General features: G+C 37.9%; 1 protein-coding gene across 3 annotated transcripts in view; it reads right to left on the bottom strand.

The window, feature by feature from the left end:
- The window catches only part of FBXL2 (F-box and leucine rich repeat protein 2), a 164304-nt gene that overhangs the window by 113613 nt on the left and 24145 nt on the right, over positions 1–26546 (bottom strand). For 2 of the 3 annotated variants that reach the window (XM_044252769.1, XM_044252770.1), the window contains exon 2: positions 4241–4302. In XM_044252769.1, coding sequence (XP_044108704.1) covers positions 4241–4302 — 62 coding nt within the window. Of the gene's footprint in view, positions 1–4240; positions 4303–26546 lie in introns of those variants that run through there. The other variant, XM_044252771.1, reaches the window with a different exon arrangement.

Genomic DNA, 26546 nt, shown 5'->3' with positions numbered 1-26546 from the left:
AACTGCCAAATATATGTAATTGTGTAGTTGATTTCATTTTCCCAGAATTATTAGGCTCAGCTCTCTTGCTGAGGGTAATCAAACTTCCCTTCATCAAGCCAACAAACACTACTGGTCCTTAATTCTGTCATGTGTCCACATAAATTTACAAGGAGAGAAAATGACCTAAATAATAATTATATCAGTTTTTAAAAATGTGTCTAGTAAGAGATTTCTTTCATTATTATTTATAACTAACAAGAGCTTTATCTTCTCTGAATGTTTTAAAATATTCACTGCATGTAGCAACCCCTATTTTTTGTGAGGTAGTTTACATGTGTTTTCATTTAATCATCACCATCTGAAAGCAACCATAATAGAAATAAAAACTTAAGGTAAAAAACTTAATATTAAAATTTATAGTCTGAACTTTAGACCAGTACTCAATTCACATAAGATTACTTTTCTTAAGGGACGCCTGGGTGGCTCAGTTGGTTAAACAGCTGCCTTCAGCTCAGGTCATGATCCCAGCGTCCTGGGATCAAGTCCCACATTGGGCTCCTTGCTCGGCAGGGAGCCTGCTTCTCCCTCTGCCTCTGCCTGCCATTCTGTCTGCCTGTGCTTGCTCTCTCTCCCTCTCTCTCTCTCTGATAAATAAATAAAATCTTTTAAAAAAAAAAGATTACTTTTCTTAAAAGAGGAATCATTCTTTGTAAGAAGCTATAATTTTTATAATACAAACTAATTACCAGTTGACATACACCACCACCAACCTGCCTATGCCTTAGTAGTTATCAGTTTAATTATCATTTGGTAATGTACAATTTACATTGAGACTGCATCAGTCCAGAGTGATAAAATGAATTGTTAGCAGTAGCACATGCTGAGATCCACAACAGGATAGCTTGCTTTTATCAGTTGTTTGCAGTAAAACTGACTACATTATCACATAGCATTTAATAAATAATTCAGGCATCCAAAATTGATATTAACAATAAAAGCTAACATTTATTTAGCATTTATTAAATGCCAGTCCCTCTAAGAGCTAGCAACTACCCCATTCAGTAAGAACTATTATCATCTCCATTTTGTAGATACAGGAAATTATGGCCCAAAGAGTTAAGTCACTTTAAGGTCACACAAGCAGTAAATGGGGAGAACTAAAATCTCAACCAACTTTGGCTCTAAAAAGTAATACAGACAATAACACTGAGGACAGAATATAAGGACAACCCAACTCATTAATAGATATACAGCTTTCAACAAATTAAAGATTGTTATAATTGTTATCACAATTGTTATAATGTTATAAGCATTATACAACTGACTCCCCAGGAGGAGTAAAACTGTTAAGCTGTTGAATTCTGTGAGCATAAAGGGTAGAGAGGGAGAACTGGAGTACCCTTATTTATGAATGAAAGTTGGGTAGAAAAAGCAAAATTCTAAAAACTTGCTAAGTAACAAATTAAAGATGGGGTGGTAGAAGGAATCTGTGAACAATATTAGGTAGTCTTAAAACTAACAATAAGATGATCAGATAAAAAACCACCTCATGGATTTTTCTGAGTGGATTCAAAGGAATATAAAGAGATGAAAAGACACATATAATTCTAGGTTGTGCTTGTTAATGGTTCCAAAGGGGAAGCTAAGAATTTGCCTGATGTGATCAGTAACGGAAGCTAGTAGAGAATTTAAGAGGGTGGTAACAGATGGAGTTAAAAAAGGCAGACATGGGTCGGATGCCTGGGTGGCTCAGTCACTTAAGCCTCTGCCTTTGGCTTGGGTCATGATCTCTGGGCCCTGGGACAGAGTCCCATGTCAGGCTCCTTGCTCAGTGGGGAGCCTGCTTCTTCCTCTGCCTGCTACTCCTCCTGCTTGTGCGCTCTCTCTCTCTCTCTCTCTCTCTCTCTCCCTGACAAATAAATAAAAAATCTTAAAAAACAAAACATACAAAACAGCAGACACAGGAGGATCTGGCTGCAAGTACCTAAGATTATTGTAAGGTCAAAGAATTCATTTCTATTGATGAAGTAAGAGGGAGGGTGAATAGGAATTCAACAAGAATACAAAGTCTGCACTGTTACAAAGAAGTCTACAATATGAAGTAAAAATGTAAGCCTAGGACATACTGAAAGTATGAAGACATCATTTAAATAAGCAAGATAATCAAGACTTAAGCTCCATGAGGGATGATAAAGACAGCTACTTTGGTAACTTGGGTCAAATCCTTCTTCAAAATTTTGCCCAAAAAGAAACAATAGGAAAGGGAAGAAATACTATTACTGAGAATATAAGGTCTGAGAGTAAAATGGCAGAAATGATTTAAAGGCCAATAAACATTAAAATACCATAGTTGGCTAGAGTTAATTTTGAGACTCACAAGTCAGAGAAGACCTGTAGCAGTAGTACTTTAAAATTTAAATTCCCCTCACAGACTCCAAAATAAGAGCAGAAGTGGGAATACAAATCTATGAATAGACATGTTATGAACATTTGGTCTCAAATGGCAATTCTTTTTGAAAATTGATCTCTGTATGAGCTTTGGGGTATGATTCAAAACCTGTAACTGGAGAATTTCATAACAGCTGGGTCCATCATCGATCTTTGAAAGAACTAAAACTTCTAAAATAACAGTTCATAAATCACACTAGCACAGAAAGTGATATAATTCCCCCCGCCTTTTTTTGTCAGCAGATAGAAACTATTCTAAGGCTGAGAACAGTGTCAAAGCTAACCCTACCAAAGAGGAAAATATTAAGTTAGCAGCTTTGAGTCACAGATAGCAGTAGTATTCATGCAAAGAGTAGCGTTTAATCACACCCAAGTGTTGAATGACTAATAACGGGTCAGCCTGAAGCTGGTGGATTCTCCAGAGGATGGAGGAGGACATGTTCATATGACAGCTTGATGTCTGTGCTAGAAAAAGTTCAGACCAGGAATTAAACACCGCACAATTCCAAGGGACACCAAGAATTTTGTCATCTGTTGTGGATGGCATCCCCTCCATTTATATAGTAACAGCCTGCCCATCCTAACACAGCCATGCTGGCTCTAACAGCTCACTGTTTGATCAAGAGCTCCCAGGTTTATATGAAAAACATATCATTCCTTTCTTGTTACCACTTCCTTAACTTTAAAAGGGTCTAAAATGCCAAAGAATATTTTCATCAAAACAAGTATTTGTTTTATCAAAATAAAATATTATTGCTGTATTTTTCATTTGATCCTGTTGTGAAATAATTTTCTTTTTAATTAACTGAGTAAAATGAAAGAGCCTAAGGGAATTGAGTCATCTGGCCAATCACTTACTCTATGTGAACATTTCCCAGAATCTTTTCCACAGAATATGGAATTAACATGGAATATTAAAAGAGTTCCATGGTAAGCAAGTTGAAATGCCACAACAATCCATCTGGGAGTATCATCATGTGTATTAGCCTAGTAAGGCCCTAAAGAAATTGGTTTTGTTATCCTAGTGATTCCCATTCTTATTTGATCATAAAACTTGTTTTGTTTTGAGGAACATCAGTGATATGAGAAGAGTTTGGGAAATGCCACTCAAAGGTTACCATGTATTACTTGTAAACAATTAAAATAGAACATCCAAAACTAAAATAAGATTTCTTTGATAACTATAGAGTACTAAAGGAAACTGCAGTGCCTCAGGATCAACAAACGTTGGTTGATAGATTTATCTGGTAAAATGACAAGCAAAACACCATTTATTGCATATTCAGTGATGCCAGAAATATAGGACAAAAACCATGTTTTATAGTACTTACTGTCACTTGGCACATAATTCTCATAAGATGGATAAAAATATATCAATATTTGGATGAGCATTTTAAGTGTTCAGTAAGAACATACAGCTGTAATTATTTTAAAGCTTGTTTATCAGAAAACATCTACATGTCTGGGACTTCAGGAGCTCACAACCTTAATAATCACTCCTCATGTTATTGACTACATTGAGAATATCTACTGATACCAAAACAATGGCACCTACTGAAGATTATTACAATACTTACCACATTACAAAAAGAATCCAGACCAATGCTAGGTACATACTTAGTACATTCTGGATTAGACCAAGTAAAATTTAACAACAAGCTGAACAGCATTCTATAAAACAAAAACAAAAAGTCAGTTAGGCTAATTCTGTCTGTTTTTCTATGCTATGGACTCATAGTGAGAAAGAAGATTGTCTTGGAACTTGATGACTGAATCAAATCTGAGTTCATTAAAGTTTATCTACATTTACCTTAAGAGAAGTTCTTTGGGTAACTTTTTGTTAATAAGGCCTTCGTCATTATTTGAGAAAACCTGAAAGAAAAAAAAACAAGGACATTGTTAAAGTGTTCCCCAATGAAAAAAAAGTTACATGGTCATAACAGCCCCAATTACTGTCCTACATATATGATAACTAATTTCATGAAGCCATCATCCTTTAATATTAATGGATATAAAAAGAGTTTATACTCCCTCACCACTTCATAAAAATGCAACACAGTGATTTCTATGCTACATTGTATTTGAAGTTCTAGCCAAGCCTACTAGGTCAGAAAAATACATAAAAGGCATCCTGACTGGAAGGGAAGAAGTAAACAGCTTCTATTTACAGGTAACTTGATCCTATATATAGAAAATTCTAAGAAATACACACACACACACACATTAGAAGTAATCAATGAGTTTAGCAATACAATATACAAATATGTAAGACATTTATACACAAATTGTCTTTCTGTTCATTAGCAATGAACCTCCTGACAATAAAATTAAAACAATCTCATTTATGGGGTGCTTGGGTGGGTCAGTCAGCTGAACAACCAACTCCTGATTTTGGCTCAGATCATGAGCTCAGGGTCCTGCGATCAAGCTCTGTATCAGGCTCCATGTTGTGCACTGGGAAGTCGGCTTGGAGATTCTCTATCTCCCTCTCCTTCTGCCCCTCCCCTCACTCACATTCTCTCCCTCTTTAATACAAATAAATAAATTACAACAGCATCAAAAAGAATAAAACATTTAGGAATGAATTAAAGAAATGCAAAACATATATTGAAAACCCACAAAAAACTCTGTTGAGAGAAATTAAAGAAAACAAATTGAAACAAATTTCATGTTCACAAATTCAAGGATTTAAGAGTGTTAAATTGGCAACAGTTCTCAAACTGGTCCACAGATTTAATGAAATCTCTATCAAAATCCCAGCTGTCTGGGTGCCTGGGTGGCTCAGTGGGTTAAGCCGCTGCCTTGGGCTCAGGTCATGATCCCAGGGTCCTGGGATCGAGTCCCACATCGGGCTCTCTGCTCAGCAGGGAGCCTGCTTCCTCCTCTTTCTCCGTGCCTGCCTCTCTGCCTACTTGTGATCTCTATCTGTCAAATAAATAAATAAAATCTTAAAAAAAAATCCCAGCTGTCTTTTTTTCTTTTTTAATTGTAGAGTTGAGAGGCAGCTGGGTGGCTCAGTCAGTTAAGCCATTTGCCTTCAACTTGGGTCATGATCCCAGGGTCCTGGGATTGAGCCCTGCACTGGGCTCCCTGCTCAGGGAGGAGCATGCTTCTCCCTCTCCCTCTGTTAGCTGCTTCCCCTGCTTGTGCACTCTTTCTGTCTGTGTCAAGTAAATAAAATATTAAAAAAAAATTGAAGAGTTGATCCTAAAACTCATATGGAAATGCAAGAGTCCCAAAAGAGCCAAAATAATCTTGAAAAGGGAAACAAAACTGGAGGACTCACACTTCCTGATTTCAAAACTTTCTACAAAGATACCGTAATTAAAACATCATGGTACTGGAATAGGATAGAAATACAGATCAATGGAACAGAACAATCCAGAAATAAACCCTTATATTTACAAGCAATCAATTTTGGACAAGTGCTCTGAGATAATTCAATGGAGAAAAGAATAGTATTTCAACAGATGGTGTCAGGACAACTGAATGTCTACATGCAAAATAATAATGAAATAAAAATAAAAATAAATAAACCTCACGTTATATTAAAAATTCAACTCAATATGGATCAAAGATTTTTTTAAAATGAGTTAAAATTATATCCCTTAAAAGAAAAAAATAAGCATAAATCTTGGTGATCTTGGATTATGTAACGATTTTGTAGATATGATACCATAAGTATAAGCAGCCAAAGAAAAAATAAATTGGACTTCATCAAAATTAAAAACATTTGTGTCATAGGGCATCATCTAGAAAGTAAAAAGAAAAATCCATAAAATAGGAAAAATATTTGCAAATCACATATCTAATAAAGGAATTATATACAGAATATATAAAGAACTCTCACAATGCAACAAACAGAAAAACAAACCAGTTTAAAAATAGGCATAAGGTCTGAATAGACATATCTGCAAAGAAGATATGTAAATGGCCAATAAGCACATAAAAATAAGTTCAACATAATTAGTCATTAGGGAAGGTCAAATCAAAACCACAATAAGACTCTGCACGGCCACAAGGAAGCTAAAATAAAAAAGATACTAATAATGTGCAGAAATTTGAACCTTCATACACTGGAAAGTAAAACAGTACAACCACTTTGAGAAGCAGTCTAGTAGTTAAACATAGAGTTACCAGAAAAACTAGTAATTCCAATCATAGTAGTTACTGAGAAAATAAAAACAAGTATCCAAACAAAAACTTGTACATGCATGTTCACAGCAGTATCACTCCTAATGGTCAAAAAAGTAGACTCAATCTAAATGTTCATCAGCTGATGAATGTATAATCAAAATGTGATATATTCATACAATGGAACATTATTCAGCAATAAAAAGGAATGGAGACTGATATATTACAACAGAAATGAGCCTTGAAAACATTATGCTACATAAAAGACACACATAAAAGGCCACATATTGCATGATTCCATTTACATTAAACATCCAGAAAAGACAAATCCATGCAGACAGAATTAAGATTACTGGTCACCTAAAATGAGTGAGTGACTGCCGATGGAGTTTCTTTTTAGAGTTATATATATATTCTTAAATTAATTGTGATGAAGACACAACTTGATAAATATACTAAAACATACTGGATTGTACATTTTAAATGGGTGAAATTCACAGTATGTGTGTAATATCTTTATCTATTTCTAGATTTGTACCCAATGTGGGGCTGAAACTAACAACCCTAATAACAATTTGTACCCAAGATGGGGCTGAAACTAAACAACCGTGAGATCTAGAGACGCAGGCACTCAGCCAGGTGCCCCTGTAACATCTCATTTTTTTTTCTTCAAAGATAATTTCTTTATTTAATAAAGACTTTTCCCCCGACTATTCCCTTCGTAAATTAAAGTGTTGGCTGAGTTTCGCCCTCTTTGAAAACAAAGCTTGTGAAATCCAGAAGTACTTAAAAATGCAAGCACATTTTCATTTATTTTTTTAAGTTTTTTTTTCCAATTTATTTATTTTCAGAATTCATTATTTTTTCACCACACCCAGTGCTCCATGCAAGCCGTGCCCTCTATAATACCCACCACCTGGTACCCCAACTTACCACCTGCCCCGCCACTTCAAACCCCTCAGATTGTTTTTCAGAGTCCATAGTCTCTCATGATTCACCTCCCCTTCCAATTTCCCCCAACTCCCTTCTCCTCTCTAACTCCCCATGTCCTCCATGCTATTTGTTATGCTCCACAAATAAGTGAAACCATATGATAGTTGACTCTCTCTGCTTGACTTATTTCACTCAGCATAATCTCTTCCAGTCCCGTCCATGTTGCTACAAAAGTTGGGTATTCATCCTTTCTGATGGAGGCATAATACTCCATAGTGTTTATGGACCACATCTTCCTTATCCATTCATCCGTTGAAGGGCATCTTGGTTCTTTCCATAGTTGGGCGACCGTGGCCATTGCTGCTATAAACATTGGGGTACAGATGGCCCTTCTTTTCACGACATCTGTGTCTTTGGGGTAAATACCCAGGAGTGCAATTGCAGGGTCGTAGGGAAGCTCTATTTTTAATTTCTTGAGGAATCTCCACACTGTTCTCCAAAGAGGCTGCACCAACTTGCATTCCCACCAACGTGTAAGAGGGTTCCCCTTTCTCCACATCCTCTCCAACACATGTTGTTTCCTGTTTTGTTAATTTTGGCCATTCTAACTGGTGTAAGGTGATATCTCAATGTGGTTTTAATTTGAATCTCCCTGAGGGCTAATGATGATGAACATTTTTTCATGTGTCTGATAGCCATTTGTATGTCTTGATTGGAGAAGTGTCTGTTCATATCTTCTGCCCATTTTTTGATGTGTTTGCCTGTTTCATGTGTGTTGAGTTTGAGGAGTTCATTATAGATCCTGGATATCAACCTTTTGTCTGTACTGTCATTTGCAAATATCTTCTCCCATTCAGTGGGTTGCCTCTTTGTTTTTTTGACTGTTTCCTTTGCTGTGCAGAAGCTTTTGATTCTCATTTTTAAAAATTGATTTTAAAAACCCATATATACCATAATCCATCAAAGCAAACTACAGAAATGGAAAGAATACTGTACATAGTATCCTACACTCATTTAAAAAATGTTTTCAATGATTAGTTTTAGCAGTGTGTATGTGAGTACAGGATTATGACAACACTGGCTCCATTTTTGGCCCTGCATCTTGTTCTCCCCTCGGTGCAGAGATGACACCACTTTACATAACTAGTAGACAGCCTGCTCTAGCACACAGGTGGCACCACTTTAGATAACTAGTACAGATCTTCTAGGACACAGATTGCCTCACTATAGATAACCACCCTGTGACCACACCACCATACCCCTTGCACTATAAAAGTTGTGGTTTGAGGTCCAAGGTGGGTGGGGAATGGGGGTATAGTACCCTGGATCCTCTGTCCACCTGCTGGCCAAATACCCTGTCAGTAGGTGACCCTGAATAAAACTGTATAAATGGTATGGAGTAGCCTTCTTTGTTTTGCAGTATTCAAGTGCCTTCTCAGTCTGGAGGATACATTCCTGACCCTCCTCCACCTTCTCAGTCTGGAGGATACATTCCTGACTCTCCACCACCTTCTACGAACATTAAGTCCCTATTGTATTCCAAGCTCCACTAAGCACTGTGTTCATTACATAATTTACTTTTTTCTAGTTCCTTGAAATGTAAGTTAGGTTACTGATTTGAGATTTTTTTAAAGATTTTATTTATTTAATCGACAGACGGAGATCGCAAGTAGGCAGAGAAGCAGGCAGAGAGAGGAGGAAGCAGGCTCCCCTCTGAGCAGAGAGCCAGATGCAGGGCTTGATCCCAGACCCTGGGATCATGACCTGAGCCGAAGGCAAAGGCTTTAACCCACTGAGCCACCCAGGCACCCCCTGATTTTATATTTTTTTAAAGATTTCATTTATTTGAGAGAGAGAGAATGAGAAAGAGAGCATGAGCTGTGGAGAGGGGTAGAGGGAGAGGGAGAAGCAGACTCCGTGCCAAGCAGCAGGAAGCCCAACTCAGGGCCTGACCCCAGGACCCCAGGTTTAGTAGATGCTAAACCAACTGAGCCACCCAGGCACCCCAGATCTTTCTTCTCTTTAACGTAGGCATTTACAACAATATATTTCCCTCTGATCACTGCTTTCACTCCATCCCATGAGTTTTGATATGTTGTGTTTTCAATGCCATTTGTCTCAAATTATTTCCTAATATCCTTTTTATTTCTTCTTTCACCTACTGGTTAAAAGTCTACTGTGTAATTTCCACGTATTTGTGAAATGTCCAGTTTTCCTTTTTTTTTTTTTAAATCTCTGGCTTCATTTTATTGTGGTAAGAGAAGATACTTCATGTGAAGTCCATCTTTTGAGAATTATCAACTGTTTTTGTGGCCTAACATAATGTCTGCCCTGAAGAACAGGATAGGTTCCATAGGAATAGGAATACATTCCACATTCACTTGAGAAGAATATGAATTCTACTATTGTTATCTCTAGTACTCTACAGTACCTACTATATCTCTAGTACCTACTATATCTCTAGTAGGTCTATTTCCTTATTGATATGCTACTACCGTGTTACTTCAAGTATGGAGTTGAGGTGCCAATTGGTGTTGAGGGTGATGGAGAGTGACATCATGACAATCTTCACATACTTTGATAGCTGTCAGAAGGATGGGCTTATTTTCTGTTATTATAAAGACCAGTGAATCAAAGCTACAAGATTACAATTCAGTGCAGGGAAGAATTGTATGGCAATGAGACTAGCCCACACTAGAATGTTTTACTCTTTCAAGTGGTGATGCTCTATCCACACAATGCTCCTACAAATATCATAGAACCAGGTATGTTGAAGAAAGAAATCCCTTCTTTCAGTGGTTGGTTTGAATAGAAAATCTCTAAGAACCAAATCTAATTTACTGAATCTACCATTCAGGTTCTGCCAAATACATTGCTGTTACCTTGGTATGTCACTTAATTTTTCTATGCCATGAATTCCTCTTTTGTAAAATGGGGATAATGAGTAACTCAGCCACAAGGGTTGCTGTGAGTTAGAGGAGTTCATGTATGTAAAATGCCTAGAATAATCTTGGCAAATAGTGAGTGCTTAACAAATAATAGTTACGATGATGGTTGTGAAATCAACAATTATTGTAGAAATATCTATTTCATCCTTAATTTCTGTCAATTTGCTGTATATATTTTGGAGTCTATCATTTGGTGCATAGGTTTATAATTATTGTATCTTCTTGAGAAATTCACCATCTATCAAAATATAAAACATAAATCTTTATTGTTTTTGTTGTTTTTAACTCAGAAGTCTATTTTGTATGATATCAATACTATTTGTATAGAAAGTCGCTTCCCATCTTTCTACCTTTAGCCTATTTAATTTTGGTCTAACAAGAGACTCTTGTGGACAGCCCATAATGGGATCATGGTTTTTGGGTTTTTAATCCATTCTGCCAATCTATATTTACTTGGTAAGCTTAATAATTTCACATTTAAAATGATTACTAACAAGGAATGACTTTTACCATTTTTCTATTCCTATGTACTGAAGTATATCATTAGATAAATGTCAATTAGGTCAAGCTGGTTGGTAGTGATGTTCAAATCTTTTATATCTTAATGATTTTTTTAATCTACAAATTCTATCAATTAGCAAGAGGTATTGCTATTTAAAGCGGTGATTGTAGATTTCTTTCTTTCTCCCTTTGGTTCTCTCGAGTTTTGTTTCATGTATTTTGAAGCTTTGTAGTTAGGTACATATGTATTTAAGTTTGTTATTTATTTTTTTAATGAATTAAACCTTACAGCATTGTGAAATGTCCTCTTTCTTTCTAGAAATTATCCTTGTGCCAAAATCCACTTTGACTGTTATTAAGATAGCAACAACCAGCTTTCTTCTGATTTTTGCATCTTTTTTCATCTTTGGCCTTATATGTATGTGTATATATATTTTTGTATTTTTAAATGTACACTGTTTTCATTTTTAGAAAAAACATTTTTGAGCACAGTTGACACACAATGTTACATTACCTTTAGGTGTACAACAAAGTGATTCAACTTATCTATACACTATGCTTTGCTCACCACAATGAACCAGGTATGTCAGCATGCAATGCTATTACAATACCAGTGACTACAAGGGTACCTGGTTAGCACAATTAGTTAAGAATCTGGCTCTTGGTTTTGGCTCCAGGCTCGTGAGATCAAGCCCCATGTTGGGCTCTGTGCTGAGCACACAGTCTGCTTGGTTTCTCTTTCTCTCTGCCTCTCCACCGACCCCCTCTAAAAATAAATAAATCTTTAATAAAAAAAATACCAGTGACTATATTCTCTAAGCTGTGCTACTGTGGCCATTTTAGTAATAAAACATTCCTGGGTATACAAAAATTCTTCTAGAGTATCACTATAATTAGATTCAAATGTTTGTATTTGTAGTGAAAGATGTGTTACATAGCTCTTTAAAGCAACCAAACAGTATGTCTTAGTGTTCTATTTACCTACTTTAATATTTTTCATTTTTTGTTATTATTTTTTTAAAGTCCAGTATATCTAACATACAGTGTTATATTAGTTTCAGGTTTACAATATAGTGATTCAACAATTTTTTTTTTTAAAGACAGAGTGAGTAAGTGGGTGGAGAGGTGGCGAGGAAGAGAATCTTAAGCTGGCTCCAGGCCCAGCATGGAGCTCAACCTAGGGCTTAGTCTCATGACACTGAGAACATGACCTGAGCCAAAATCAAGAGCTGGACACTTAACTGACTGAGCCACCCAGGAGCCCCTGATTCAATAGTTCTATATATCATTACTCAGTGTTCATGGTAAGTGTACTCTTAATTCCCTACACCTATTTCACCCATCCCCCCACTCACCTCCCTTCTGATATGCTTTATTTTAAATAAGTACCTTCAATTAGAGTTATTATTTTTTTTTCAGTAAGAATTTTTTTTTTACTTAAAACAAACTTCAGAATACATGGTTCTAAAAGATATATATAAAACATTCCAGCCCCTCAAAATAGAATACACATTTTCCTCAAGTACACACAGAAGAACCCCTGGATAAATCACATAAAAAGAGACATAACAAATATTACAAATTTAAGAAAAGTGAAATCATACCAAGTATATTCTCCAACCACAATGGTACAAAACTGCAGAACAATAAATAAACTATAGAATAATAAAACAAAGCTGGAAAATCTACAGCATAAATACTAAATACTTAATATGTACATATTAAACATCATACTACTGCAAAAGCAATGGACCAAATAAGAAATCAAATGGCAAGGGCGCCTGGGTGGCTCAGTGGGTTGAGCCACTGCCTTTGGCTCGGGTCGTGATCTTGGGGTCCTGTGATCGAGTCCCATATCGGGCTCTCTGCTCAGCGGGAAGCCTGATTCCCTCGCTTTCTGCCTGCTTTTCTGCCTACTTGTGATCTCTGTCAAATAAATAGATAAAATCTAAAAAAAAAAAAAAAGAAATCAAATGGCAAGTCAAAACATTTCTCAAAACAAAAGAAAAAGAAAAGAATATTTCAAAACTTATGGTACACAGCAAAAGCAGATATTAGAGAAAAATGTATGCTATAAATGCTCATTTAAGAAAAAAGTTCAATAACTTAACATTATACCACAAGGACCCAGAAAAAGAAGAAACTCGGCTGAATTTTAGTAGACAAAGGAAACAATAAAGAAAAATCAGAAATAAAAAAGAGACCAGAAAAAAAAAATAACACTGAAAGTAACCACCAGTGTTCAAAAAAAAAAAACTGACAATACTTTAATCACATAACAAAAAAAAAAAAAGAGAGAGAGAGAGAAAAAGAGAAAGAGAAGACTCAAAAACCAAAATGAGAAGGGGAAGAGAAAATAATACAACAGATAACCCCAGAAATACACAGTCTGAAAACAGATTACTATAAACAATTATACACTAACAAATCAGATAACTAAGGGGAAAAAAAAAACCAGATAAGCTCTAAAAATGCTTAAGTTACCACAAATGAATCATGAATCTTGAATCCAAGAAATAGGGAATCTTCTTACACCAACAACAAGAATGAAAGTTGAATTAGGAATTAAAAATCTCCCAGGACGGGCATCTGGGTAGCTCGGTTGGTTAAGCATCTGCCTTCGGCTCAGGTCATGATCCCAAGGTCCTGGGATCAAGCCCTGCATCAGCAGGGAGTCTGTTTTCCCTCTGCCCTTCCTGCTCATGTGTGCACTCTCTCTCTCAAATAAAAATCTTAAAAAAACAAAAAAATAACTCCCAAGACAGAAAAGCCCAAGACCACATGGCTTAATTAGCGAATTGTACCATTTTTAAAAAATTAACGACAATCTTATAAATCTTATCAAAATCCTACAAATAATGGGATATAGGGAACACATTCAAAATTATTCCATGAGGCCAGTACCACCCTGACACCCAAAAACAGGATAAAAATAACACAAAAACAAAGCCTAGTTTGACTGTTGTAAGTATTGTTACTTTGGCTTTCTTTGACATCCACATACATGATAAATGTTTCTCTACCCCCTCACTTTCAACCTGCAGGTATCCTTAGATCTAAAATGAGTCTCTTGTAGGTAGCATACAGATGGGTCTTATTCTTTTTAATCCATCTGACACCCTGTGTTTTTTGACTGAAGCATTTAGTCCATTTACACTCAAAGTATTATTGATAGATACGTATTTACTGCCATTTTATTACTTGTCTTGTTGTTTCTGGAGATTTTCTCTGATCCTTTCTTGTCTTTGTCACTTTTGGTTTCTCCTTTGCACTCAAAAAGTCCCCTTTAATATTTCTTGCAGGGCTGGTTTGTTGTTGATGAATTCCTTTAGTTTTTGTTTGGGAAACTCTTTATCTCTCTTTCTATTCTGAAAGATAGCCTTGCTGGACAGAGTATTCTTGGCTGCAGATTTTCCCCATTAAGCACTCTGAATATATCATGCCACTCCCTTTTGGCTTGCCAAGTTTCTGGTGAGAAATCTTCAGCTAAATTTATGGATTTTCTCTTGTTGCTTTTAAGGTTTTCTTTTATCACTATATTTTGAAAATTTAACTACAATAGGTCTGGGTCAACACCAAGGCAACAATGCCTGCTTTTGTTGATTTTGATAGGCGTTCTCTTTGCCTCCTGGATCTGGATGTCTGTTTCCTTCTTCAGATTAGGGAAGTTTTCTGATATTATTTCTTGAAATAAATTTTCTGCCTCCTTTTCTTTCTTCTTCTGGATTTTTTTAAAGGTAATCTCTACACTCAACATGAGGCTTGAACTCACAACCCCAAGATCAAGAGTTGCACGCTTAACCTAATGGGCCTGTTCTGGGACTCCTGTAATACGAATGTTACTACATTTTATGGAGTCACTGAGTTCCCTAAGTCTATTCTTGTGTTGTATAATTCTTTCTCTTTTGTTCAGCTTCATTATTTTAAATTATTTTGGCCTCTAGGTCAATAATTCATTCCTCTGCTCCTTCCAGCCAGCTATTCATTACAACAAGCCTGTTTCCAATCTCATTTATTGCATTCTTCATCTAGGTTTCTTTGTTAACTCTTTTCTCTCTGTGGAAAAGGTCTCACTAATGTCTTCTATTATTTCAAGCCCAGTGAGTATCCTGATGATTACAGCTTTAAGTTCTCCATCAGGCATGTTACTTATATCAGTTTTGCTTATTTCTCTGGCTATGGCCCCATCTTTTTCTTTCCTTTGGGATAAATTCCTCCATCTTAGCATTTTGTATAAGTCTCTGCCTTCTACTGTATGTTAAAAAAAGTCTGTTATGTCTTCTCCTGAAAGTAATGGCCTTACAAAGAGGTCATATAGTGCTCAGGGCCTGGCACTTCGGAATTATCTACTTTTGTGTTTTGGCACTCTATCCTTCAGGCCAGCTGTCTGCAGAGGCTCTTTGGTCTGCTATGGGCAGTGTTTTGCTCCCTGGTCTGAATGTGGTAAGCATTAACTAGGTGTGCTCTGGTCTGCTTGTTAAATGAGACCTGATGCTACTTCCACTATATCTGAGGCCATGCAGAAGTCTCTGGCAGAGATGTGGTGTGGGCAGGGGTTTGTGCTGTTCTTCTAGGGGAGATGCCACACTGGAACTGAGGCAAGCTTGACTGAGAAGGGCAGTTCTGCCAGAGTGCTGGGGGTGGCAGTAGAGCTTGGTATAAAGAAGTTAGTCAGCCAGTGTCAGCACTGTGTTTATGTTCTATGTTTATGAGGGGTGGGGAGGGAAATGGTGCCAGCCAGCTCCCCTGTTCCTGGAGAGGCAAGTCTGTGAATGTTGATTCCTGGAACACCCTTTAAGACAAGTGAATTATATCCTCTCTGGGCACCCCAGGTGTTCTTTAGATCACTGTTCCCACACTGTCTGTCCCCAGGTTGTATGCCTGCCCTCTCTTCAGAAGCAGGGCAGTGCCCTCCCTGCTCTATCCCAAGCAAACCCACTGACCTTTAAAACTCCAGGCTTTAAGCCCTATTGGTTGTAAGAACTCACTAAATTCAGCCCCTTTCATTTTCCAGGCCAATGGCTTTGGGGAAATGTTCAAGACATAAAAGCAGAAAACTTCCGTAGTCTGAGGAAGGTGACATCCAGATCCAGGAAGCAAAGAGTACTCCCATCAAAATCAACAAAAGCAGGCACTGGTGCCTTGGTGTTCCCCTTGTACATACCCCTGTATGCTCCTCTCTCCCTCTCACCCTCCCCTAAGACCATGGCCCCCTCCCCTCCAAAGTACTGGTGACCCATTTTTCCCTTAATGCATGTATCTGTACTTCCTGACTTCTTCGATGTGGCCTCTTCAATCCCTTTAGTAGTGGAGTTTGTTCTGTCAGTGCAGGCCAATTTCTGGGGTATTTAAGATGATTTGATAGTTACCTAGTTGTATTCATGGAACAAGATGAGCCTAGGATCCTCCTATTCCACCGCTATCTTTGATCCTTCTCAACAATATTAAGAGTCACAAGCACTAACTTCAAAAAAAAGTCTTGGGGCACCTGGGTGGCCCAGTAGGTTAAGCGTCTGTCTTTGGCTCTGGTCATGATCCCAGGGTCCTGGGATGGAGCCCTGCATCAGGATCCATCCTCACATCAGGCTCACTCCTCAGAGGGAAGCCTGCTTCTCCCTCTTCGTCTGCCTGTTGCTCCCCCTACCTGTGCTGGCCATCTGTCAAATAAATAAAACATTTTTTAAAGTTTTTTTTTTTTTAAAAAAGCCTTCTTATCTTTTTTTTTCCAATTTATTTATTTTCAGAAAAACAGTATTCATTATTTTTTCACCACACCCAGTGCTCCATGCAAGCCGTGCCCTCTATAATACCCACCACCTGGTACCCCAACCTCCCACCCCCCTGCCACTTCAAACCCCTCAGACTGTTTTTCAGAGTCCATAGTCTCTCATGGTTCACCTCCCCTTCCAATTTACCCAAATTCCCTACTCCTCTCTAACGCCCCTTGTCCTCCATGCTATTTGTTATGCTCCACAAATAAGTGAAACCATATGATAATTGACTCTCTCTGCTTGACTTATTTCACTCAGCATAATCTCTTCCAGTCCCGTCCATGTTGCTACAAAAGTTGGGTATTCATCCTTTCTGATGGGAGGAATAATACTCCATAGTGTATAGGGACCACATCTTCCTTATCCATTCATCCGTTGAAGGGCATCTTGGTTCTTTCCATAGTTTGGCGACTGTGGCCATTGCTGCTATAAACATTGGGGTACAGATGGCCCTTCTTTTCACAACATCTGTATCTTTGGGGTAAATACCCAGGAGTGCAATTGCAGGGTCGTAGGGAAGCTCTATTTTTAATTTCTTGAGGAATCTCCACACTGTTTAAACAAATATTAGTTCCAGGTGTAAAATATAGTGATTTAACAATTACATATATTATAAAATCTCACCATAGTAAGTGTAGTTACCATTTACTATAATTATATATACATATTGTAATTATATATACATATATACATACACACATATACAAATACATACACATATGCATAGAGCACATCCCCTTTTTCTTTTTTTAAGATTTTATGTATTTATTAGACAGAGATCACAAGTAGGCAGAGAGAGAGGGGGAAGCAGGCTCTCCATTGAGCAGAGAGCCTGATGCAGGCCTCAATCCCAGAACCCTGAGATCATGATCTGAGCATAAGGCAGAGACTTAATCCACTGAGACACCCAGGATTCCCCTTCTTGTTTTTTAATTTTAATTCCAATATAGTTTATTGTGTTATATTAGTTTCAGATTCATTTCAATTTAGTGATTCAGTAATTCTATAAATCACTCAATCATCATCTTAAGTGCACTCTTTAATCCCCATCACCTATTTCACCCATTCTCCTACTTACCTCCCCTCTGGTAATCATCAGTTTGTTCTCTATAGTTAAGTGTCTGTTTCTTGGGGTGGCTGGTGGCCCAGTCAGTTAGATGTCTGACTTTGGCTCAGGTCATAATCTCGGTGCCCTGGGATCAAGCCCCACATGGGGCTCCCTGCTCAATGTGAAGTCTGTTTGCTCCTCTCCCTCTCCTTCTGACCCTCCCCCTGTTTGTGCTCTAATAAATAAAATATTTTTTAAAAAAGGGGTCTGGGGGCGCCTGGGTGGCTCAGTGGGTTAAAGCCTCTGCCTTCGGCTTAGGTCATGATCCCAGGGTTCTGGGATCGAGCCCCACATAGGGCTCTCTGCTCTGCAGGGAGCCTGCTTCCTCCTCTCTCTCTCTCTCTCTCTGCCTACCTCTCTGCCTACTTCTAATCTCTGTCAAATAAATAAATTTTTTAAAAAAAAGAGTCTCTTTCTTGTCTCTTTCTTTTTTCCTTTGTCCATCTCTTTTGTTTCTTAAATTCCCTATCAGTGAAATCATCATATGGTATTTGTCCTTATTTGATTGCCTTATTTTACTTAGCATTATACTCTCTAGTTCCATCCATGTTGTTGCAAAAGGCGAGATGTCATTCTTTTTATGGCTGAATATATCCCATTATGTGAGATATATATCACACCTTTTTTATTCATTCATCTATCCATGGCACCTGGTGTGCCTTTAACCCACGGAGAAAGAGTTTATTTATGTATTTGACAGAGATCACAAGTAGGCAGAGAGGCAGGCAGAGAGTGAGAGGGAAGCAGGTTCCCCACTGAGCAGAGAGTCTGATGCGGGACTCGATCCCAGGACCCTGAGATCATGACCTGAGCTGAAGGCAGAGGCTTTTACCCACTGAGCTACACAGGTGCCCCCTGGTGTGCCTTTATATTTAAAATATCTCTTACAGGGGCGCCTGGGTGGCTCAGTGGGTTGGGCCACTGCCTTCAGCTCAGGTCATGATCTCAGGGGCCTGGGATCGAGTCCCGCATCGGGCTCTCTGCTCCACAGGGAGCCTGCTTCCTCCTCTCTCTCTCTGCCTGCCTCTCTGCCTACTTGTAATCTCTCTCTGTCAAATAAATAAATAAAATCTAAAAAAAAATATCTCTTACAGATAGCATATTGAATCATGTTATTTTATACAGTTTGACAATTGCTAACTTATTTATTATTTATTTTCGCGCTTTTTGTTTTTTAATTTATTTTTTATTTATTTTCAGCATAACAGTATTTGTTATTTTGTACCACACCCAGTGCTCCATGCAAGCCGTGCCCTCTATAATACCCACCACCTGGTACCCCAACCTCCCAACCCCCGCCCCTTCAAAACCCTCAGACTGTTTTTCAGAGTCCATAGTCTCTCATGGTTCACCTCCCCTTCCAATTTACCCCAACTCCCTTCTCCTAACTCCCCATGTCCTCCATGCTATTTGTTATGCTCCACAAATAAGTGAAACCATATGATAATTGACTCTCTCTGCTTGACTTATTTCACTCAGCATAAACTCTTCCAGTCCCGTCCATGTTGCTACAAAAGTTGGGTATTCGTCCTTTCTGATGGAGGCATAATACTCCATAGTGTATATGGACCACATCTTCCTTATCCATTCATTCGTTGAAGGGCATCTTGGTTCTTTCCACAGTTTGGCGACCGTGGCCATTGCTGTTATAAACATTGGGGGACAATTGCTAACTTTTAACTGGAGTGTTTGGCCTACTTGTATTTATATTTAATGTAATTCTTGATATTAATTTTGTCTATCATTCTGATATCACCTTCTATTTGTCTTGTTTGTTCTTTGTTCCTGCTTTCATGACATTATTAGTAAAGCAATATTATTTAATTTCTTTTAATGACCACATAGCTTTGGCTGTTTGTATTTTTTTTAAGGTTTGCTCTAGTGATTACAGAGTGCATCTATATCACAAACTTTATTTCCTCCTGTTTTGCATTTATAGTTACATATCTTACTTTTTTTCCCCAAGATTTTTATTTATTTATTTATTTGACAGACAGAAATTAGAAGTAGACAGAGAGGCAGGTAGAGAGAGGAAGGGAAGCAGGCTCCCTGCTGAGCAGAGAGCCTGATGTGGGGCTCGATCCCAGGACCCTGGGATCATGACCCAAGCCAAAGGCAGAGGCTTTAACCCACTAAGCCACCCAGGCGCCCCTATATCTTACTTCTTATACTAAGTATTCAATAATACACTGCTATTATCTTTGCTTTACACAGCCATAATCTTTTATTTATATATATATATATATATATATATATATATATATCTTATATTTTAATCCTCTAATCTTACATTTACCTTCCTGGTGTAATGCATTCCTTCCTGTAGCTCTGAGTTTCTTTTATTAACGCTTCCCTTCACACTAAAATACTTCTTTCAATGTTTCTTATTGTGTAGGTCTGCTATAGACAAATTGTCTTTCTTTTTGTCCGTCAGAAAATGTCTTTATTTCTACCGTAATTTTAAAAACATCTCCCTGTATATAGAATTCCAAGTTAGCATGTTTGCCTTGAAAAAAAAAAATCATTTAAAAAGTTATGCCATTGGGGGGCGCCTGGGTGGCTCAGTGGGTTGAGCCTCTGCCTTCGGCTCGGGTCATGATCTTGGAGTCCTAGGATCAAATCCCGCATCAGGCTCTCTGCTCAGCGGGGAGCCTGCTTCCTCCTCTCTCTCTGCCTGCCTCTCTGCCTGCTTGTGATCTCTGTCTGTCAAATAAATAAATAAAATCTTTAAAAAAAAAAACGTTATGCCATTGGGATGCCTGGGTGGCTCAGTTGGTTAAGTGGCTGGCTGCCTTTGGCTCAGGTCATGATCCCAAGGTCCTGGGATCGAGTCCCGCATCAGGCTCCTTGCTCAGCAGGAAGCCAGCTTCTCTCTCTCTGTTTCTGCCTGCCACACTGCCAGCTTGTGCTCTCTCTGACAAGTAAATAACTAAAATCTTAAAAAAAAAAAAAAAAAATTATGCCATTGTTCTCTGGTCTGCATTGTTTCTGAAAAGATGTCAGCTATCATTTATATTATTGTTTCCTTTTATATATTTTTCTTTTCTATCTCCTTTACAAAAAACCTTTGATTTTCAGCAATTGACTATGACTTGCCTAAGTCTTTGTATTTATCTTGCTTGGGTTTGGTGTCCAGTGTACTGTTAAGCCCATCAAATGAATACTTAACTTCTGATATATTTTTCATTTCTAGCATTCCATATTGGTTCTTTTTATAGCTTTCTATCTTCCTGCTAATATTTTCTGTTCACCATGTTCAACATCTGGACCATTGCTGACTTTGTTTCTCATCACTCCTGACATTTTCTTATTTCTTTGCATATCTCATAATTTGTTATTCTATGTCAGATATTATATATAAAGAACAGTAATTTACAAAGTTGAATGAAATGAAGGGCTGTTTCTTTGAAAAGATAAACAATGCATCTATGTTCACCAAGGATATTGGCTTAAAATTTTCTTTTGGCATCCCTGTCTGGTTTTGATATCAGGGTAATGCTGGCTTTGTAAAGTGAGTTTTAAAATGTTCTCTTCTCTATTTTTTGGCAGAACTTAAAAAGCATTGATATTAACTATTCAATATTTTATACAATTCACCTATGAAGCCATCTGCTCTTTGACTTACATTTGTTGGGAGGTATTTTAGTCATGCTCATCAGGAAAAAAAGGGAGAGGATGCAAATAAAATCAGAAACAAAAGATGTTACAATTGATACCACCGAAATACAAAGAGATATAAGAGACTACTACTAAAAACTATATGCCAACACGTTGACCAACACAAAAAAGGTGGGTAAATTCCTAGAAATATACAACCTACCAAGACTGAATAATGAAAATATAGAAAATCTGAAGACTGATTATTAGTAAGGAGATTAAATCAGTAATGGAACACTTCCCAACAAACATTAATGCCGGGCTTAAGCCCAGGACCCTGGGATCATGACCTGAGGCAAAGGCAGACAGATGCTTAACTGACTGAGCCACCCAGAGTGCCCAATAAAATAAATATGTAAATCGTAAAAAAAAAAATTAGGCGAGGAGTCAAGATGGCAGAGGAGTAGCAGACTGAGATGACATCAGGTCACAGGAGTTCAGGCACATAGTTATCAAACCATTCCAAACACCTACAAACCCAACAGGAGATTGAAGAGAAGAGCATCAATTCTAGAAACAGAAAACTGACCACTTTCTGAAAGGTAGAATGTGCGGAGGAGTGAATCCAAAGCAAGAGGAAGATAGACTGCAGGGGAAAGGGCCAGCTCCCGGCAAATGGTGGAGCAATGGAACACAAAATCCGAACTTTAAAAGTCTGCTCCACTGAGGGACATCGCTCCAGAGACTAAGCAGGGTGGAGCCCTCGTGGGAACAGTGTTGTCTCAGGTCCCATGGAGTCACAGAAGGATCAAGGGTGTCTGAGTGTAGCAGAGCTCGCAGGTATCAAAGTGGAGAAGCCAGCTACAGAGATGGAGCCAAGGAGTGAGCTCTCAGTTCAGGGTTACCTTAAACTGTGATCCACAGCACAGTCAGGCCACTGCTCTTTGAACAGGGACCCCACAAGTGGCAGATCCAGGGAGACCCACCTTCCTCCCCTGGAAGAGCAAGTGGCATGGATCTGCTGGGGTTTGGAGAATCCAAATGGGGCCCGTGCGCCAGAGACAGAAACGCTTGGTCACAGGCTGGTGAGCTTGGACCAAGCACAGCCAGAGACCAGGGAGACAGGAGTGATTGAGCACTTTTCTCCAAGAGTGCACTGAGGAGTGGGCCCTGAGCTCTTGACTACTCCTTGCCAAAGACTGGGAGACTGCCATTTTCATGGCTATCCTCCAGAGCTCTACAGAAAGCATGTAGGAAACAAAAGCTCCTGAGAGCAAACCTGAGCAGATTACACAGGCCAGCCCCTGGCAAGGGCAGTGCAATTCCGCCTTCGGCAAAGACATTTGAGAATCACTACAATAGGCCCCTCCCCCAGAAGATCAGCAAGAACATCCAGCCAAGACCAAACTCAGTGATCAAGGAGAACAGTGGAATCCAGAGAAAGGGAAAGCAAAGCGTGGAATTCATGGCTTCTCCCCATTATTCTTTGGTCTTGCAAAGTTAATTAAATATTTTTATTTTTTTCTTATTCTAATTTTTAAAACTTTTCCTCTTTCCTCTTTTAACGTTTTTTTAACTAGTTTATCTTAACAATACCTTTCTAAAAAAATCTGATTAAACTTTCATTATTATAGTCATATTTTATCCTTCATTGTACCCAATTTTATTATTTGTACACATATAGGGTTTTTTCTTCTAAAAAATTTTGGGATACAATTTCTTTTTCTTCTTCTTCTTTTTTAATTTATTTTTTATTTTCAGCATAACAGTATTCATTATTTTTTGCACCACACCCAGTGCTCCATGCAATCTGTGCCCTCTATAATACCCACCACCTGGTATGCTGACCTCCCACCCCCCGCCCCTTCAAAACACTCAGATTGTTTTTTTTTTTCCAATTTATTTATTTTCAGAAAAACATTATTATTTTTTCACCACACCCAGTGCTCCATGCAAGCCGTGCCCTCTATAATACCCACCACCTGGTACCCCAACCTCCCACCCCCCCCGCCACTTCAAACCCCTCAGACTGTTTTTCAGAGTCCATAGTCTCTCATGGTTCACCTCCCCTTCCAATTTCCCCCAACTCCCTTCTCCTCTCTAACTCCCCATGTCCTCCATGCTATTTGTTATGCTCCACAAATAAGAAACCATATGATAATTGACTCTCTCTGCTTGACTTATTTCACTCAGCATAATCTCTAATAGATCAAAATATACCCTAATCTAGCACACGGCTTTGTTCCAGTCTCCAGCCTGAGCAAATTCTCTCCACTTTCCTTTTTTTTCTTTTTCCAACCAACTTATCAATTCCTTTTTTTAGAATTTTTTAAGATGTTCTTCTTTACAGTCATATTCCATCCATTCATGATGTTTGCCCTTATTTTTGTGTATATATATAAAGTTTTTCTTTCTTTAAAATTTTGGGAGATAGTTGCTTCTAAGAGACCAAAATACACCCAAAATCAAGTGGGTGGCTCTATTCTATTCACGAGTCTTATTTATATATATAAAATTCTTAATTTTTAAAAAAATTTTTAGACTTCTTTTTACCTCCTTACTTCTCCCCCTGATTTGGTATCTTTTCTGATTTGATTAGCATACATTTTTCTAGGGTCTTTGCCACCCTTTTAGTATTATATTCTCTTGTTCATATATCCTTATCTGGATAAAATGACAAAGCAGAAAAACTCATCACAAAAAAAAAAAAAAGAACAAGAGGCAGTACTGAAGGTTAAGGACCTGATCAATACGGACATTGGTAATATGTCAGATCTTCAGTTCAGAATGACGATTCTCAAGGTGCTCTAGCTGCATTAGAAAAAGGTATGGAAGATATTAGAGAAAACCTGTCTGAAGAAATAAAAGCCCTTTCTGGAGAAATAAAAGAACTAAAATCTAACCAAGCTGAAATCAAAAAAGCTATTAATGAGGTGCAATAAAAAATGAGGCTCTTACTGCTAGGATAAATGAGGCAGAAGAGAGAATTAGTGATACAGAAGAACAAATGACAGAGAATAGAGAAGCTGAGCAAAAGAAACACAAACAACTACTGGACCACAAGGGGAGAATTTGAGAGATAGGTGAGATAAGACCAACCAATATTAAAATAATTGGGATTCCAGAAGAAGAAAAAGATGGGGGGCAGAAGGTATATTGGGGCAAATTATTGTAGAGAATTTCCCTAATATGGCAAAGGGAACAAGCATCAAAATCCATGAGGGGCAGAGAACCTCCCTCAAAATCAATAAAAATAGGTCCACATTCCATCATCTAAAAGTACAACTTACAAGCTTAGTGACAAAGAGAAAATCCTGAAAGCAGTCCAGGACAAGAGATCTGTAGCATACTATGGAAAAATAATAGATTGGCAGCACACTTATCCACAGAGATCTGGCAGGCAAGGAAGAACTGGCATGATATATTCAGAGCACTAAACAAGAAAAACATGCAGCCAAGAATACTACATCCAGCTAGGCTATCACTGAAAATAGAAGGAGAGATAAAAAGCTTCCAGGACAAACAAAAACTAAAAGAAGTTGTAAACACCAAATCAGCCCTACAGGAAATACTGAAATGGTTCCTCTAAGCAAAGAGAGAGCCTAAAAGTTGTAGACCAGAAAGGAACAGAGACAATATACAGTAACAGTCACCTTACAGGCAATACAATAGCCCTAAATTCATATTGCTAATAGTTACCCTGAATGTAAATGGGCTAAATGCCCCCAATCAAAAGGCACAGGGTATCAGAATGGATAAAAAAAACAAAACCCATCAATATTCTGTCTACAAGAAATTCATTTTAGACCCAAAGACACCCCCAGATTTAAAGTGAGGGGAAGCTATCTACCATGATAATGGACATCAAAAGAAAGCTGAGGTGGCAATCCTTATATCAGATAAATCAGATTTTAAACCAAAGACTATAATAAGAGATGAGGAAGGACATTATAACATACCCAAAGGGTCTGTCCAACAAGAAGATCTATCAATTTTAAATATCTATACCCCTAACATGGGAGCAGCCAACTACATAAACCAATTAATAGCAAAATCAAAGAAACACATTGACAATAATACAATAATAGTAGGGGACTTTAATACCCCCCTCACTAAAATGGACAGATCATCCAAGAAAAAGATCGACAAGGAAATAAAGGCCTTAAATGACACAATGGACCAAATGGACATCACAGGTGTATTCAGAACATTCCATCCCAAAGCAACAGAATACACATTCTTCTCTAGTGCACATGGGACATTCTCCAGAACAGATCACATCCTGGGTCACAAATCAGGTCTCACCCGGTACCAAAAGACTGGGATCATCCCCTGCATATTTTCAGAACACAATGCTCTGAAGCTAGAACTCAATCACAAGAGGAAGGTTGGAAAGAGCTCAAATACATGGAGGCTAAAGAGCATCCTACTAAAGAATGAATGGGTCAACCAGGAAATTAAAGAAGAACTGAAGAAATTCATGGACAAATGAAAATGAAAACACAACTGTTCAAAATCTGTGGGACACAGCAAAGGCACTCCTAAGAGGACTATATATGGCAATACAAGCCTTTCTCAAGAAACAAGAAAAGTCTCAAATACAAAACCTAACCCTACACCTAAAAAATCTGGAGAAAGAACAGCAAATAAAGCTGAAACCCAGCAGGAGAAGAGAAATAATAAAGATCAGAGCAGAAATCAATGAAATAGAACCCATAAAAACAGTAGAACAAATCAACAAAACTAGGAGTTTGTTCTTTGAAAGAATTAATAAGATTGACAAAACCCTGGCCAGACTTATCAAAAAGAAAAAAGAAAGGACCCAAATTAATGAAATCATGAATGAAAGAGGAGAGATCACAACCAACACCAAAGAAATACAAACAATTTTAAGAATATATTATGAGCTCTACACCAACAAATTTGACAATCTGGAAGAAATGGATGCATTCCTAGAAACATATAAACTACCAAAACTAAACCAGGAAGAAATAGAAAACCTGAACAGACCCATAACCAGTAAGGAGATTGAAGCAGTCACCAAAAATCTCCCCAAAAAACAAGGGCCCAGGGCCAGATGGCTTCCCAGGGGAACTCTACCAAACATTTAAAGAAGAATTAATA

This window comes from Neovison vison, chromosome 6, assembly GCF_020171115.1.
Source record: "Neovison vison isolate M4711 chromosome 6, ASM_NN_V1, whole genome shotgun sequence".
Classification (NCBI taxonomy): Eukaryota; Metazoa; Chordata; class Mammalia; order Carnivora; family Mustelidae; genus Neogale; species Neogale vison.
The sequence above is the reverse complement of the archived record's forward strand: the minus strand, read 5'-3'. Positions and strand labels throughout refer to the sequence as shown.